The 18,707-nt window shown below is 43.2% G+C and overlaps 1 protein-coding gene across 5 annotated transcripts in view; it reads right to left on the bottom strand.

Moving 5' to 3' along the window:
- The window catches only part of DNAAF1 (dynein axonemal assembly factor 1), a 504,693-nt gene that overhangs the window by 106,251 nt on the left and 379,735 nt on the right, over positions 1-18,707 (bottom strand). For all 5 annotated transcript variants that reach the window (XM_078669123.1, XM_078669125.1, XM_078669127.1 and 2 more), the window contains 2 exons: positions 7,939-8,105; positions 3,792-3,913 (listed from right to left, as the gene is read on the bottom strand). In XM_078669123.1, the coding sequence (XP_078525249.1) occupies positions 3,792-3,913; positions 7,939-8,105 (289 nt within the window). The remainder of the gene's footprint in view (positions 1-3,791; positions 3,914-7,938; positions 8,106-18,707) is intronic.

The raw sequence follows: 18,707 nt of genomic DNA, 5'->3' as shown, positions 1-18,707 counted from the left end.
GTTGAAAAGGCTTTCCTTGTGACAGATTGCCTTCCACGCTCCACCAAGACAGATCCGCTGCAGCTTCCCTGGAGATCCTCACTGACTCCCCGAGATCTCCGTTGTGCTGATACCACTGCCTGCGGAGGCACCACTGGAGTGCCCTCATGTGCCAGCGTGCATGGTTGACCAACAGAATGCATAAAGCCATCAGACCGAGTAGGCGAAGGACCTTCAGGACTGGAACGACCGCTCCATTGTAAAATAAAGGAATCATCTCCCGTATGTCGCGAATTCTTTGAGGGGGAGGGAATGCACGACATACGGTTGTGTCCAGTACCGCACCTATGAACAGGTTGCGCTGTGAGGGCACCAGGTGAGACTTGGGTACATTTATCGAAAAACCCAACCTGTGCAACAACTGAGTTGTCTCTTGCAGATGATGGAGCACCTTCTCTGGCGACTCCGCTTTGATCAGCCAGTCGTCTAGATACGGAAATACATGAATCCCCGTTCTCCTGAGATGAGCCGCCACCACTGCCATCACCTTGGTGAAGACTCGAGGTGCAGTAGTAAGGCCAAACGGAAGGACCACAAACTGGTAATGCTGTGACCCAACCGTGAAACGGAGATACTTTCTGTGAGACTTCAAGATGGGAATATGAAAATACGCATCTTGCAAGTCGATCGACACCATCCAGTCCTCTTCCAACAGCGCCTGAAGAACCTGTGCAAGAGTGAGCATTTTGAACTTTTCCTGCTTCAGGTAAAGGTTCAAAATCCTGAGGTCCAGGATTGGCCGAAGTCTGCCATCTTTCTTGGGGATCAGGAAATACCGGGAGTAGCACCCCTGACCCCTTTCCTGCTCTGGAACCACCTCTATTGCACCCTTTCGAAATATTGCCAGGACTTCTTCCTGCAAGAGAAGCAGGTGGTCTTCTGAACAATAACCCTGGCAAGGAGGGTAATTGGGAGGGAATTCCTGGAAAGGAAGACAATACCCATTCTCTACAAGATTGAGAACCCAAAGATCCGATGTTATAAATTCCCAATCTTGTAGAAAATGAGTAAACCGACCCCCTACTGGGCCCACATGATCCGGAATGGCGGATCTAGGGCTGCTTTGCTGCGTTGGCCGGGGGTTGGGAAGGAGAGGAGGAGGAGGAGGAGGAGGAAGCTTGACGACCTCTAGGACGGGGTCTTTGTCTGCCTCTGTACGACTTGTACAGCATGTTCTGCTGCTGCTGCTGAGGCTGCTGCTGCTGGAATGATCTGTAAGATCGAAAGGAAGATCGGCCAAATCCTCTGAAACGTCTTCCGGTAGTACCTCTGGATTGAAGGCCTAAAGATTTTGCAGTGGCCCTACTGTCCTTAAAACGTTCCAAGGCAGTATCAGCCTTCTTTCCAAACAGACCTGAACCATCAAAGGGTAAGTCCATTAAAGCAGACTGGACATCAGCAGAAAACTCTGAAGATTTGAGCCAAGCAGCTCTCCTAGTAGCCACAGAGGAACCCATGACTCTTGCCACCGAGTCTGCAGTGTCCAAACCACTCTGGATGACCTGTCTCGCAGCCGCTTGGGTGTCCGAGATTACTTCTTGAAAATCCCTCCTGTCATCCTCAGGAACCTTTGGAATGAGTTGGTTGACAGAGTCCATCAACGCATGGATATATCTCCCCATCAAACACGTAGCATTGGTTGACTTCAATGCCATGCTGGCTGATGAAAAAACCTTTTTAGCATTTTGGTCCTGTTTCCTGGATTCCTTGTCTCCAGGAACCTGTGGAAATGCCCCAGCAGATTTTTTAGAACAGGCAGCCTGCACTACCAAACTCTCAGGAAGAGGATGCGTTGTTAAAAATGCAGGGTCATCCGGTGCAGCTCTATATCTTCTTGCCACCGATTTAGAAACCGCTGGAGCAGTCAAGGGTTTCTTCCAGACCTCATAGACAGGTTCAGACAACGCCTCGTTGAATGGTAACATAGGCTCGATCACAGATGAGGGTGAATGAAGTACCTCAGTTAAAATATTGGGTTTATAATCAGCTGTAGGCAGAGTTATATTTAGTAAACTCGCTGCCTTCTTAATCACAGTGTGGTAAGGCACCACATCCTTAGATGGAGCATTCGATACAGAAGCCAACTCCCATTCAGGTGACAGTTCAAGACCACTGGCTTCACCTAACTCATCAAAGGGATCCTCAGAATCCTGTAATTCTCCTTCCTCAGTGTCAGAATACCCATATTTTTCCTCTTCTAAAAGTCTCTGGGCCTTTCTCCGAGACCTTTCTTTCACAATCGAAGTAAAAGGATTCGGAATCGACTCCGACGGGGTCGCTGCCGGCGTCGAGCCCGACGTTGGACGAGGCTTCTCGACACGAGGTCGGACAGAATCCTGCCTCGGAGTCACGGGTATCGGCGTCGATGGGATCGGCGTCGATGGAGCCGGCGTCGTGCGCTTCGGCGTCGACGACACCGGTGGTGTCGGAAAATGCCAATGCGGCGGTAGAGCCGGCATAAAGGGCATGAAGGGTGCAGGGGCATAAGCCTGCGGAACCCCTAGATTAAAGGCCATAGGACCCGTGGGACCAACAGGTGCACCAGACGGGAACATTGCCCTTGAATATACACCATACATGGCGTTCAGGAACTGGGAAGGATCCTGACCTGGAGTCGGAAACTCAGGATACGGACCTCTCGGATGTTCCCGGGGAGGCGGAGTCGATACGACGTCGACCTCTTCTTCGGGCGCCGGAGCCGGAGTCGATGAACCATCGGGTGCCGGAACTTCGGCTCCACCAGCCCCCTGCTCCTCACCTTCATCCTCCTGACCAGAAGGATTTGATGGAATTGGAGATTGGACCTGTTCCTGAGGCTCGGGTGAAACTGGATGCACAGCCTCTTCATGTTCCGACTCCGAAACCTCCACTTCTTTACACACGAGCTTGATCTGGGACTTTGGTTTCGAGCTAGAGTCCTTCCCAGAGTGATGACGTGACTCATGGGACTTCCTTCTGTGTTTCTTCTTCGAAGACTTCGAAGCGTGTGCTGATGATGACTCCGAGCGTGACCTCGAACGAGACCTCGACCTCGATCTCGACCTCGACCGACGAGATCGAGATTTTGACGACTTCTTAGCTTTTTTGCTCTTGAGTTTCGCCATAAGGAGCTTTGTCTCCCTCTCTCTTAAGGCTTTTGGAGTCATCTTCTTACAACAGGAACAGTCCTCGACATCGTGGTCCGAGCTCAAACACCATACACAGCATTCGTGGGGGTCGGTGATTGACATGGTCTTGCCACATTCACCGCAGGCTTTAAATCCCGTCTTCTTCGACGACATCTCGAAGAAAATGTAAGAAAGACACAATTACGAAGAAATAGTAACAAAGTTACTGGAAGCTACTACACGATCCCTGAAAACCGTTAGCGTCGACGACGCGGAAAAAAGGGAACTGATGTCATCACGCCGGCGTGGGCCTGTTATAGGCGCCGGTGACGTCAGCGAGGTCGCGTGCGATGCCGTGCCTCTGTGACGTCCGGATCCACGTCGGCGCGAAGCTACAAAAGAATTTCCGAATGTTGCTGACGCAAGGGGATATTCACAAGGTGAGGAATCCACACGGCAGATGTATCTATCAGAAACCCGGGCTACCAAGTATTCATGTACTAGGGAGTATTTCCACAGGGTTACTGATTAGATGCTGCAGGGAGGGTTTATTGGGAATAATCGTGTAAAAATACACCTGACTCAAAACAGGACATTAATACCAAAAAAACACCAGACGAATACCAAATTCAATCTTTATTGTACCTGTCTTTTGGAAAGACCGGCCTGTCATCCAGGAATGTCAGTTGCGGAAGTCGAACAGTGACGGTTTTTCTGTAATTTGAAATTTTTTTAATCACTTCATTTCCCATCAAATTTAACACACGCTACAAGCAAGAAAGAGAAAAACGGACATTTAAGTGTATTGTAATTCGCAATATAGCCCATATTCACAATTGTTTGAAACTCCAAATAGTGACGGAACTTACACATTTAATGAAAGCATTCAGATATGTTATCAAACTAAAAATCATAGACTAAAGGCACAAAACATTTTCATTTCATTGCTATCAGATTACACAAATATTTAACAAACACAAAATAAAATGGATTTGCGGTTGGTGAAAAGGCGACTTTTACAAGAACACCCGTAAACCTCAGTGATTTTAATACATTATACACATTATATATTACAGCACAGTTATGGTTGTCCTTATGCAGTGAACCACATTTTACTAAACCGATTTCTGTGTGACACACATTTTCTCAAAATTATTATTTTTTTAATTCCCATAAAATTTGCTCGGTGGATACAAGGGCTGCTTCATTTTCTAAGATTAGTTTATTAAGTGGTAGATGCATAGAATTATTATTTATTTGGTACATTTTGCAAAGATCATGTAAGCATCTCTCATGAAGGAAGGCACACTCTGATTTCGAACAGGTGGAATACCAATTATTCTCTTACTACGGATCTCTATCGATGTCCCACACAGCACACACACTGTTGTTTTTAAATGATCTGGATAGCCTTCTTAAAAATATCCACAAGGGCCATTCTTATTGTCTGCTATTCATACTAATCATCTCTACATAATTTAGAGTCCCCAAGGCTCTGCTTAGCACAAATGCACAAGCCTGACCTGAAATACAAATTTTTGGAAGGTTGTTTTTTTGTGTCCTAAACTTAGGTTGAAAGGGTGAGTATGCATCCCACTCTGTTTTTTTATAACTTTATTTTTTATTGGCAACAGCATATTCGTCCAGACATTCGAGGTATATACAGTTACTGTTACCGATTAGTTGGCAAATCGGGTACAGTATTCACAGGGATACAACGCCTTTTCAAAAGAACTTGTGTATCTTTTGTTATTTATATTTTTTTACTAAATCTTTTGATGAAGCAGTTGTTCAGTTCACAACAATACAGACCGAATGGAAAGTACATACAGTGAGCCACTCGCAGGAGGCACAGAACATTTTACTCTATCGGCCATATTGCATGCACAATAGTTTGGATACCATGTGTTTCCCCGGACAAACAAGCATTTACAATGCAATGGTTTCGCCTTTTGAAAAGTTTGAGCTATTGGCATTGTAAATGACAATTTTTATTTATGTGTTGGTTTTGAAAATAAATAAATGGCATTGTCATTTACAATGCCAATAGCTTAATCTCTCGCAAATGCGAGACCTATAGCATTTGCAATGCAGTCCTCGCTATGAAGAGGCCTTGTGTGTTGGCACATCTCACAACGGAGGCACGTGTCATGCATAGAGTGGGATAAGTATCTTATGCTGAAGACACAGTTACACTGTGCAGGGAGAGAATGGTCATCTTGCAGTGCGAACATACATCTATCAGAGTGCTGACTGTGAAAGAAATATGCTTATACTGAGGATATATATTTATATATACACACACACACACCTCACAGTAAACGCACACACACACCTCATACTGAGTACACGCACATGCCCCAATGAAGGCGGGTGTACAGTGAGAGCACGTGCGTCTGACAAAGTATCTCTCCGATTTCTGCCGATCTGAATCCCCCACTGTTCCTCAGGCTTACTGTATATATTAGACCGCAGGAGCCGGCCACCGGTTTTAATTGTTGCAGGGTGGACATAAAACGCATTCCTGCAATGTTAAGCTGCCTCTGTCCCCACAGCTACAAGGGTCCGTACATTTCTGTTACCAGGGCTCTATCTGCGCGAACAGACTTTGACATCACTATGGTGTGTGCCGCTCCTGCCAGGTGCAACAAATCAAACAATTCGCTCTGATTGCCACTTGGCATCTCGTAGTAGCCAAAATGTATTTTATCTGCAGCTTCCACTGGTGATCCCGGACCTGTGGTACCGTTTGTACCTCTCTGCGGTCCCCTCCGTTCACGTTCCAGTGACCGCAGCATCGCTTCGAAGCTTCCGCATGGGAGTTTCAAGCGCTGTAAAGAATGTACTTAAAAATAATAAACTCCAGAATCTTGTGAAAAGAATAAAATCCAGAATCTTGTGAGACCACGGCTGAAAACAGCGCGATCAACTGGCAAGTGTTCAATTCCCTACTTCCCTGAAAAAGATTTCACATGGACGGCAAATGTGTTCATTACTCCTCGTAGACACCGACATCCCGCTGATGTCTGCGATGAACCAATGGGTGGGGAGGTGAATGCATTCATTGAATGAAATGCAGGCGGCATAGTCGTAATTCCGTACACAACTCGCTGGAGAAAAGCAAAAATACCAGTCTTTCACCTTGAAATAATTAACGTTACTGCTGGAAGCTGGTCGTTTTACACATAGGCAAGGAGGGGGGACGGGAAAGCCACGGACAGCGGGAGGGGGGACGGGAAAGGCACGGACAGCGGGAGGGGGGGCAGGAAAGGCACGGACAGCGGGAGGGGGGGCGGGAAAGGCACGGACAGCGGGAGGGGGGGCGGGAAAGGCACGGACAGCGGGAAGGGGGGCAGGAAAGGCACGGACAGCGGGAGGGGGGGCGGAAACGGCAAGAAAGGCAAGATAAAGCACTCACCTGGACTTCTTCCGGCAGCGGTCGGCCTGCAATGACCAAAACAAACCTCCCCCCCCCAAAAAAATAGGAACCGTCCACCACCGCAATGACGTTGTCAAAGGGGCAGGATGAGTAAAAATGGCTGGAACGCCCCCGAATCTGCTCCGCAATTGACGGACAGATCTCTGTTCCAATGGCTACCCTCCATTCATGGAGCTAGCCAATGGAATAAAGGGGCGGGACATGAGTACACATCTCTAGACATAAGCTTTCGCCTTGCGCAGAAAGTCTGCTGCGCAGCCTTTCGGCGAGGCGAAACCTAAAAAGGTAAGGGGTATCTCTGGACCTTCCCTCCACCACCTCCCTCAGGACTCTCTGTGATGTACCCAGCTACCCCAAATTTTAACGAATTAGTGGGGACCCTGATACACCTCGCGCTCCGCTAACTGGCACCAGTCAAGATCATTTTCCCAGTCCCGGACATTTGGGAGGTCTGTTTACCCCCACGCTTTGGCAATATTTCTTTTTACAACCCCTGTTGCTAACGTCAGACAGAGAGCGAGGTATTTTGGCCATTTTACTTCACCAGTGATACCCAGTATCAGCCATCTGGCCTTCATTGGAACTTCTAGTCCCACAACCGTGGCCATCACCAGAACTCATGAATCTTTGACATGGCATTTCCACAGTTACCCATTAATGTATATTAGAACATTGGAATGTTGGTAGCTCCATTGAAAACAATGGAGTGCTCCGGGTTTATAATGGGTTATAATGGCTGGTATAAGCCCGGAGCTACAACATTCCAATGTTTCTTTGTTCACAGCTCTGGCTGTGAACAAAGGCTTCTGGGAGCCTGAGGGGATTGCAATCCCCTCGCGCTCCCTGAATGCTTTGTCTTATTTGTTGGAACATTCTGCTCTCTAGTGGCAGAATGTTCTAATAGCCTTATAGCTCTTCATAGCAGGGCTATACCGGCAATTAAAGTCCCGCTGCTTTGTTAAAGTCCCTCGCCTTCGGCTCATGCCTTTAACGCTGCAGCGGGCCTTTAATAGCCGGTATAGCCCACTACGGTAGGCAATAAGGCTATAATAAGCCATACATGCCACAAGCATAAAAACAGACCCCTTATCCCAACTTGGTAGAGAAGTAACAGATTCACAGTAAATTCGTCCATGAAAGAGCTAATGACTACGATAAAAAAATACAAACAGCGCCACATACACCATGAGCAGTAAGAAGTAGAAAGCTGACACAGAATGTCCAGGCCTCTGAGTGTAAAGAAAGCGGTGTTAATGTTGTTTAAATTGCGATTTATAAAAGACAAATAGGATGCAGCCACACAACATCATGAGTCATTTCAAGCTCTAGATTGTCAGTGAAGGTTCTGCTTACCAGGTCGGGCATGATCTCTAGAACAGTGAGAATGTTTGGATCCTCCAACTTGTTGTGAGACAGGTCCAGCACGCTGATGCTTGGGCACTCCTTGAGATGCTGTAAATCTTCCAGTGTCTCCAGTTTATTATGTGCAATCTGGAGGGTGTTCAGGACTGGCAAGCAGGCTAGGAGACAGCAAGCACAAAACTGGGCTTGTATTACTCAATCTGTTACAAGGCATGCAGTATGACTGGGGTGAAGAATTTGTTTAAAGGCCAGCAGCAACAAACTCATTGTGGGTGGTCAGGACTGTTTTATCTCTGAGAAAAATAATGAATTGTATCACCCATCACAAAGTAAATACATTTGGAAAGGACAAATAGTTCACGTTAAACAATAATTCCCCAGCTGTAGAATAACTCGCTCTGGAAAGCACTTTAATTTCTTCATTTCTTTATAAGTTTGCAAACTTTAATGTGTTTTTTCTTTCCTATTTTAATTACAAATAAAATAATAATTTTTCAGTAGGAGGCCACAACTAGAAGCCTATGCGTTTTTCAAACGTTCTACATTCTTTTTCTCCTGTACCCTCCAAAAATGAGTAGAATCAAGGGAACTTTGCTCCACGTCATTGGAGAGTCAGTGGTTACTGCGTAGTATCCGTGGCGGTGCTGTGCTTAAGCAATGAATTCCCAGAGCCCAGGAAGTATTTCAGTTTAACAGAATAACCAAGTTACCACTGATGGAGCAAGGTTTCACATATACCGAAATTTTCTTGGACTCAGCCCTCTCGAAATAACCTATAACTAATTAACCAACATTTTTTGTTTACTAATATTTGCATTTCACGACATTTTTAGTAAGCTGGGGAAGCTTGCATATGTGCTTTACTAACATTAACCCGAGTGTCTTAATATGGCCACCGGAAATGCTGGAACTTTACTGCGCATGCGTCCGCCACATCTACGTGGTGTGGCGTACTTCTGCTTTGGTGGGAACTTCTCACTTCTGCGCACTAGTGCCAGAAATGGCCGCTTTAAACTTCACATGCTAATGCTTATGCTGCTGCTTGTTCTAAGCTTGTTCGTTATGCTTAATTAATAATGCAAAAGTTAAATAAAGTAATGGGGTTAGAGTAGAGATAAGTGGTATACAGTGCATTAATTAATTTTTGTATTCAAATATGTTTCTCTTTGACTTTGCTGATAGCTCATATTTGGGTCTGAATACTGATAAAACTCCATCGTGGACAAAGTTGCGCATGAGCACTCTATCTCCGAAGTTGCTGAAGCATTGGCATTGAACCACTGCCAAGAATCATCTTACCCACGATGTCTATGAGAAAATGCCCTTCTGACCTCAGGAGGAACTGAAGCTATACAAAATGTATCAAATGTGTTGAACAGTATTGCTGGGTGGAATAAAAGTGCATGGGAAAATAAAGTATGGGCAGTAACCGGAATCAACTAAAACCAATAATGAAATTACCTCATCTTAGTATGGTGTGATGACCTCTCCTCATCTTTCTGACCAATCACTGAAGGGGAACACATAGGTTTGCAACATTTAGGGGTGGTACATTGCCCTCGAAATGGTATAACTAAGGTAGGTTTAGATAGAGAAATTGCCCGACTTGTCCAAGTAGCTGACCTGTCACAGACCCAACGCATGCAATAGGAGATCCAGAGCAGAGGTCCTTGCAGAGCACTCTGTCAGAAGAATCGAGGTGTTGGTCGGAAATTATTGATTACCCAGTCGGGGTACCAAATTTTGCTAGTAAGGGGTGTGACGCTGGCGTTGCACTTAGCTGAGGTCACCTGTCCTGATCTGCACCTGTCTTGTCCGGTGGGCACCTGATTAGTCGGGAGCCTGGTCCCTATTTGCCCCAGCCCGTGACCAGGATTGGTCATTGCACCATTCTAGGTAAATATAATCCATGTGGTATGTCCTTGTGCTAGTTCCCTTTCTCACCCTTCCCAGGTACCGATGTTTAAAGGTGTTACTGTGATTTCTTACAAACTTTATGTCCTATTGATTATATTCCTGCTTGTAAAATGTATGGTCACGGTATTGTGGCCTCTTTCTTTACGACTCAGAAAATCTTGCATAGATAAAGCTTCTAAAACTTTCCCAGAGTCTGTGGTTATTACAGGAAAAGTAAATGTGTTTAAATATTGCCTGTTTATGCTAACTCCCTTTTCGATCCCTAGGACTTATAGCAAAGGTGACAAGGATTGGTAAGTCATGGTTTGCAGGTATAAGTCCTAAAAGGACACAAAGTACTGATTGGTGATTAGTTAGTAATCACAGGCAGGACTGCTAGTTCAAGGTGTGAATGTTTTAAGGACCCAGGTAAGTATGGTAAATTTGAGCTAGTGGTGCCGCGCGCTGTATCAGTATTCTTTTCTGGTAGCAGTAGTATGGTTAGGGATTAGTTAAAAATAGGTAGTTAGTGACGTATTGATCATTGATTATTGAGTATTGATTGTTATTGATTTTATGTACTAACGAAAGTCCGCTTGTGTTGTTAAATGTTGTCTGGAATATCCCGGGATAAGGAAAGTGGGTGGTAAATAGAAGCCACACTGCTGTGAGGTTACTTGCCTTGAGAAATAGGTGCGTAAAGTTAGGTAAACCTTGAAGCACTAGTTAGGTATTATTTTTTTTCTTTCTTTTCTGGTATAAAAGCGAGAATGATTGGTAGCAAAGGAGTTCGCTGGTAAAACTTTGGTCTTATATCACCTAGAAAGGGTAATTCTGAAGGAGTAACAGGTTCTTTTTGCTTTAGTGAAGAGTAAACGGAAGGATGTTTTACTCGCAGTGCATGAAGAGTAGGTGGAATTAGGTTTACTCGTTGTGAAATAAATTATCTTTTTCTTGAATTTAGTCAATCAGGCACAGTAGCAAATGTTTTCATGTTGTCAATTAATGAAATGTGTAATTGAATTTTGAAAGAAATTGAATTATCGTATTACCTTGCAAAGGAGGGAGTCAGTTGCGCGTGCTGCACTGATGTCATAGAGAGCCATGCTGGGATTGGTAGAAACAGCGGGTGTGTGGCCATGAGAAAATTGTAAAGGAGGGGTGAGTGCAGAGAGTGAGATTCACGTCACGGAAAAGCCACGCAATCATCGATTAACGCTGCTTGTAAGTTTAAACCACATTGGTCATTAAAATTGAGAAACGCGCTGGTATTGGAGAAATAATTTCTGCAAAATAAACAAACTAAATTCATGGAATTTACTGAAGTTTTGTACGAAATTAAATAGCGGTATATGTGGCATTTAGATTCAGCATTTGTAGGAAACCGTCCTGATAGAAAATATTTAGGATTTGCTAGAGAACAACAAATTAGAGGAAGACCTTTTATCATGTACGGAGAAAAGAGAAAAAAGTTGCTTTTCAAGAAAATAAAGAATTACTTTAAAAAGGACAAAGCTATTAAAACAAGATAAGGGACTAATATTCCACCATCTAATACGCCCGCACCGTACATGATGGTAGAAAGGGGCTACCACACATGTGTGTGGTTAGAAAACTGGATAGAGTACACTAAGGAAGATGGTATTTTGGCATTTCCAGAACATGGTACCTTTAATTGTAGAATTTTGTGTAACTTCAGAACTCGTATGAATAAATTAGATCCTAGACCTAGATTAACGCAGTAGGAAGCATTGGAAGAATGGGAACGGAGGCATTTAAGCGAGACAGGTCCAGAAGTGACAGAAATTGGAGTAAATGTTATCCCAGATTTCCGAAAGAGACGAGAGATAAACAAATGAAAAGATAGAGATAATCTATGCTAGTGGAAGGATTATATCCCGTTTTTACTACAGAAGAACCATCAGGAAGTAAAAGTACAGAGAAAATGAGAAATGTAATGACTATTGGTGATTCGGATGATGATTATTTAGATGATTTATTATTGAAAAATCCGCCACCTTACCAAGAAGAAAACCATAGAGTTACTCCTAATTCTCCGTTTTTGCAACCACCTTTAGTTCCGCAGGTAATACATGAAACCTCATTAGAAAGGGTACTTCAAGAAAGAGAAAAGGAAGCTTTAAATAAACAGCGTAGTGAATTAATCAAGAATATTTCTCAGTTAAATACAAGTCCTGAAGCACTGAGAAGACCTGTAACAATAGGTCCTGTAGTTCCTTTATATGGAGATAAGCAAGCTAATCCTAAAGCTCCCGTTCTGACTACACCCATAGTACAGCCTAGGAAAGAAACCCTAATAGTTGATGATCAAGCAAGTGAATATGAGTTTTTAATTTCCTTAATGGATTTACCCATATGAGAACCAGTAAGTGATTCAGTCAGAAAAATTACTCCCCATATTCAAAAGAAGTACAGATTGAGACATCCTCAGAAATGCAACTGTAGTAAGCCCAGAAGAATTAGATCGATGGACCAGAAACATAGAGAAGCCAAAATCACAATCAAAGGTATTGGACATATTCAAATTGAGGGTGGAATTAGAAGAAATGTTAGCAGGAAATGTGGGATTGGACAGACTGAACTCATTTGATGAAGATGAATTGTTGTTTATATGCAGAAGTATTACTCGAAATACAAAAATATACCATGAAAAGTTAATGAATTTGGATTTGGAAATGGGAATTGACATTGGTAAATCAAAGGTATTACAGATACCACGTAGAGCTGAATTTTCTGACAAAGATTTGGAAAATATGAATGTGTCAGGACGTAAATTGCAGATAAAAGAATTGTTGTCGCTGTTGCAAAAATGGGGAGGTTTAGGCAAATGGAAAGCTAGATGGACAAACAAGAAGAAAGAGGCACAGGCAAATAAATCCACTTCTGAGTATTTACTAAAAGAAACTGAAAAGGTTGAAAGGTTGTGTCCGATGAGAGAAGTGCCAGGAGGAGGTTATGTACAAGTCCCATGGTCCCAACCGGATATTTTATTATTTACTAATGATTTCCCATAGCTCAGAGAAAAACCTGTAGAATGGTATCGACAAGTTGAAAGGTTTGTGAAAGTGTTGAAAGTACTGTTAAAAGATTTAGATGGTTTATTTGACATTGTTGTTCCAGCTGATGTATGGACTGTGTGTAAAATTACAGTAGATTGGCCAAATGATGAATACCCTAGAGATCCTAAAACAGGAGGCCCATCAGAAGATGTGATGAAAAAGTACAATCAGGTGAGATTCCTTCAAAAGAAACTGATTGGACCAAAATAGATAGAACCACTAAAATAAAGATGAATCTGTACATGCATATTATGAACGCCTCTTGCAGGTATTTAAACAGTACAGTGGTTTAGAAAACATTGATAATAAGGACATGACACATTTTATTTATCGGTTTGTGTCTGGACTAAAACCTGAAATCTACCAAACGATTACAGAGCATAAACTGTGTTGGCAAGCAAAGCCTGTTGACGACATTCTTAAGTATGCAAAATACTGTGAGGATGAAATTGATAATAAATGAAAGAAACTAGAAGAAAAGGTAATGTGGGCTCAAGTAAAAATGGCAGAACAACAGAAACTTCAAATAAGTCAGCAAGCAAATAATCAGAAAAGAGTGGAAGGCCAAGGTGAAGGAAGTGGGGGCAAACCTAGAGTGAAAATGAGAAAAGAAGAGGCAAAGAAAACGTTTCCTTGTCATGGGTGCGGAAAATTGCGGCATTGGAGAAACAAGTGTAAATTAATACAGAATAATAATGTCCAAAATCCAAATTTAAATCCACAGACACAGAAAGAGGTGTCAATGAGACAGCCGCAACAGGTAATACAGAATCAGTTACCTCAAGTCCCTATGCCAGATTTTGTGAGTCAACCCAAATACAGTGTGGACACCGGATTTCAGGAGGGAAATGGTAAGAAAAATACGGTAACACCACAGTTTCTTTTGCAGGACACATTTTTTGAAGACGAGACGTACTGACGGTGCCTGAGAGGAGGGAAGAGGATTGCGTACTTGCCGCATCCTTACCGGTAGATCAGTCAGGTCCTCACATTGAAGGGAAAGTGGAGGAAAATTATGTTACCTTTTTGTTGGACACTGTTGCTATCCGTTCTACTGTGAGAACAGCAGACATCCCAAACCTACCCCTCTCGGGAGAAGCGATCCAAGTAGTGGGCATTTCTAATAAACAAATTAGGACCCCTGTCACAGAACCTATGGAAGTAAGTATTGGTAACTTCAAAGAAATGCACAAATTCGTAGTGTGCAATTCTAGCCCTGTACACTTGCTAGGAAGGGATCTACTGTGCAAAATGAACTGCACAATCTTTTGTACACCAAATGGTGTTGGAATTCAGACTCCAGATGAAGACGGAGTGTATAAAATTATGCTAGCCAGACAAGAAGCAGAAGTTAAAAAGATGTACCTAGGAGACTTACCAGGAGAACTACAAACGTTTGTAAATCCTGATGTATGGGATTTTATTGGAAAAGAAGTAGGTCTAATGGCAGATGTTGATCCCATTAAAGTGACTGTAAAAGAAGCTGCAGTTTATCCAAATATTCGACAGTACAAAATGAGTCCAGAAGTAAAAGCAGGAGTTGCACAAGAAATAGGGCGTTTGGTTGAACAAGGCATTCTAGAAAAAATAATGAGCAGTCCTTGCAATTCACCTATAATTGGCATAAAGAAACCAAACGAAAAGTAAAGAGTGGTCCAAGACCTCCGAAAGATTAATAAAATTGTTGTCCCATGTTGCTCAGTAGTATCAAATCCGGCTGTGATTCTGAATCAAGTACCATGGGGAGCAAGATGGTTCACTGTAATTGATTATGCCATGCCTTCTTTTCCATCCCGCTGCATCCAGATAGGAAGTTTTTATTTTCGGTCAAATTTGACAAGCATGTTTACGGTTGTAATCGTGTTCCACAAGGGTACACGGAAATCCCATCTATCTTTAATCAGATTTTGAAAAAGTGCCTTGAATCACTGGTGCTGCCCGGACAATCTGTCCTTGTGCAGTATATCGATGACCTATTGTTGGCATTGAGACAAGAAATGACTGTGTGATTCATTCCATTGCATTGCTGAACCACTTAGCAAACGGTAGACAGAAAGTGTCCCCAGAGAAATTGCAATACTGTACATCCTCAGTCAAGTATCTGGGACACTAGATGGAAAGAGGGGTCAGAAGAGCGACATCCGAAAGAATTAAAATAATTCAAAACATGAAGTTACCCCAAACAAAGAAATCAGAATGTTTCTCTGAGTTGTAGGATCCTGCAGGCAGTGGATTGTGGGACTTGCAGTGCTTGCACAGCCATTGATTCAAATGACAAAGAACCATCATCTTGTTTCCTTAGAAAGCCGCGCCCGTTTGGTAGACAGAGATGTTTCCTTGATTCGATCTGAAGAATAAATTTCAATAATACCTATGAACTCTTGCATTCTTCTTTGATACCGATTTTAAGGTACGTTGTTTTGTGCCTATTTTTGCTTCGACAAACGTATACTCTAGATTGTCGAATGTAGTATGACTTAGACTAAGAGAAGTTTTGACCTTCTGTGAGGCAAACCATATTATACTAAATCTATGGTGTCATTTTTCTCCATGGAGCTGTATGTTCGGTAAAGAGGTTACTATCCTGCCTGCCTTGAATGTCATTAAGGTTTTTCATTTAATGAATTTATTTATTTAAAACATGATGACATAAGAACATTTTTTCGTCCGATTCAAATGCATTATTCTGTTGAAAGGAAATGTAATATGAACTTTAAACGGTGATGACATAATAAGAGCACTGAATGTATATCTGTTTGCTTAACTGTAATAATGTACTGTATGTATATCAATTAGCTGTAGTGCCGTGCTGTCATTTACTGCTGGGATCGATTATGTGATCTTGTGTTACATAACTGGTCTAATGTTTGTCATAAATTTGTTGTGAATAGGGATATGTAGCAATGATTTTTTGGCCCTGATAAAAGTTAATATACTATGTATGTCTGGCAGAATGTATTAATATTGTTTTATATGTACATATTTCTTAATATTACAGATTTTAATGGCATGGTAATATATTTTCCTGAAGAAGGTGACGATATTTGTGTGGCTCACCGAAACGCGTCGATGCTTAAGGAAAAACACATGACATCTTGAGAGATAACAGTTTTTTGACGTGAAGCTTAACTGTGCTCATCATTTTCTTGTGTTTCCTTTTTTACTAATAGGAACTAAAAAAAATCCTTTTATTCTTGTCCCGTTTTAATATGTTTTTCATGATTAAATTGTTTTATTCTATTTTGAAATATGTTTATTTGATTTGGACCATATTGGTCATTTTTAATGTCTGCCTTATTTAATAAATTTGTGACACGCATTTTCTGTTTTTTACCTTTTTGCATGGCCCCTATTGATTGCTACATATATACCTACTGAAGTGTGATTTGTGAGTTGTTTGGGTATTTTTACCCAGTTTTTTATGCCCAAGGGGATTTCTATTTCTTGACATTTGTCAAATGACAAAGAAACAAGCAAAAGACCCAGTCGAATGGGATGATGAAAGCATGACTACTTTCTTAAAATTACATAAAAGTCTATGTGAAGCTCCAGCATTAGGGATGGCAGATTATTCAAAAGAGTTTGCACTATTTGTGACACAAGAGACAATTGTGCTCTTTCAGTCCTAACCCAGTCCCATGGGTTAATGCGACGACCTGTGGTATATTTTTCTGCAACATTGGACCCAGTAGCATCAGCACTGCCAGGTTGCTTGAAAGCGGTAGCTGCAACGTGCATGAGTCTTGAGCAAACTGAATCCATCATTATGGGACATCCTGTAACAGTGTATGTTCCACATTCAATTGTGATTCTGCTAACAAGAACACGTACTCAGCGTTTAATTCCTAGTCGGATGACGAAATATGAAAGAATCATCATTGGTTCAAAAAAAGTGACAATAGTGAGGTGCACTGTTCTAAATCCAGCAACCTTATTGCCAGATTCTCACTTTGAGGAAGTGAGAGAGGAAGTCGAACATGACTGTATCGACTTGACTGAATTCAGTACTAAACCTCGCACAGACATACAGGAAGAACCTTTAAAAGACCTAGAACATGAGCTATTTGTAGATGGCTCGTGTATACGCCATGAGGAAGGAGGACTAAGCTCTGCTTATGCTGTGTGCACATTATCCAATTTAGTTGAAGAATCCTATTTACCAGGGGTCAAGTCTGCACAAGTAGCCGAATTGATTGCTTTAATAAAAGCGTGCAAAATTGGGAAAAATTGGAGAGTAACCATTTACACTGATAGTCAGTATGGTTACAGGGTTGTGCATAACTTTGGCCAGCTATGGATGCAAAAGGAGTTCATGACTTCTTCAGAAACCCCTATTAAAAATGGACAGTTTGTAAAAGAATTACTTGAAGCAATTCAATTGACTAAAGAATTGGCCGTGGTCAAGTTCGCTGCTCACCAATCTGGACATGACAAAGTGACTGCTGGTAACCGTTATGCTGACCAAGTGGCCCAACATTGTGCCAAATATAAAATGGCAGTAAACAAGAAAATCGAAGCATGTAGAAGCAGCTGCTAACTTATGCTATTGAGAGGTGTGAATATATGGGAGGAAGTGAAAGATTTACAAAGTGAAGCAGAGCCCAAAGAAAGGGAAGACTGGCAGAAAATAGGGTGTCAGATGAGACCTGAAGATGGTGTAATAGTCTACCTAGATGGGAGACCAGTGTTACCTGACTGTATGCTTGCACCAATGTCCAGAATGTACCATGGGGATACACACATAGGGAGAGATGCTATGGTGAGGTTGTTTAGACGGGACTGGTTCAATGCGAAGTTCAGGAACACAGCAGAGAGTCTTTGCCAGAGATGCCTAACTTGTCAGCGATTAAACCCTGGTAAGAAAACCTGAGTGTGTCCTGGGAAAATTGGGAAAGCAGAAGGCCCTTTTATTAGACTCCAAATTGACTTCATTCATTTACCTGCTTATCAAGGATTAAGGTATGTCTTGGTCATTGTCTGCCTATTTTCAAAAAGGGCGGAAGCATACCCTACCCGCAGGAATGACAGCTTAACTGTAGCCAAACTCTTTTTGAGAGAGCTCATTCCTCGGTTCGGTTTTCCAGTTACGATTGAGTCAGACCGGGGGAAACATTTTCATAATGGGGATAAAGGGGACTCTGTTTGCCACACGCTGACCTTCCTTTCTGGACCTGCTGCTGTGGAGCCCTTTGGACACGATCCTCTCTGCCCAGCCAAACGCCGCACCCGGTCTCTCCCTGCCGCCGCAGCAACTCCAACTTATGCACGGCCGCAGTGGGGGGGGGGGGGGAGGACCGAGGGGCACTAAAGACTACACCTTCCAGGTGCCCTTGCGGCGAGAGAGCCGCTTCCGGCGGAGTACGCGCCAGGAGGCGCTTTAAATACGAACTTCCCCTTGGTGGAGCGGGGACTCTGTTTGCCACACGCTGACCTTCCTTTCTGGACCTGCTGCTGTGGTGGAGCCCTTTGGACGCGATCCTCTCTGCCCAGCCAAACGCCGCACCCGGTCTCTCCCTGCCGCCGCAGCAACTCTAAATTTTGCGCGGCCACAGTGGGGGGGAACCGAGGGGCACTAAAGACTACACCTTCCAGGTGCCCTTGCAGCCAGAGAGCCGCTTCCGGCGGAGTACGCGCCAGGAGGCACTTTAAATACGAACTGCCCCTTCGCATCGCGGGACGTGCGCGGGCGGCGTCGGGCTAAGCCCGGGACAAGGGCGGGACCGTTTTTGGCAGTTAGTGGCCGTGTGAGGCTGGGCTGGGTCACCCTTTTTGGCTTTTCGTAAT

The sequence above is a fragment of the Lissotriton helveticus genome, chromosome 12 (assembly GCF_964261635.1).
Source record: "Lissotriton helveticus chromosome 12, aLisHel1.1, whole genome shotgun sequence".
NCBI lineage: Eukaryota > Metazoa > Chordata > Amphibia > Caudata > Salamandridae > Lissotriton > Lissotriton helveticus.
Note: the sequence above shows the minus strand (reverse complement) of the source record. Positions and strands in the feature narration are given on the sequence as shown.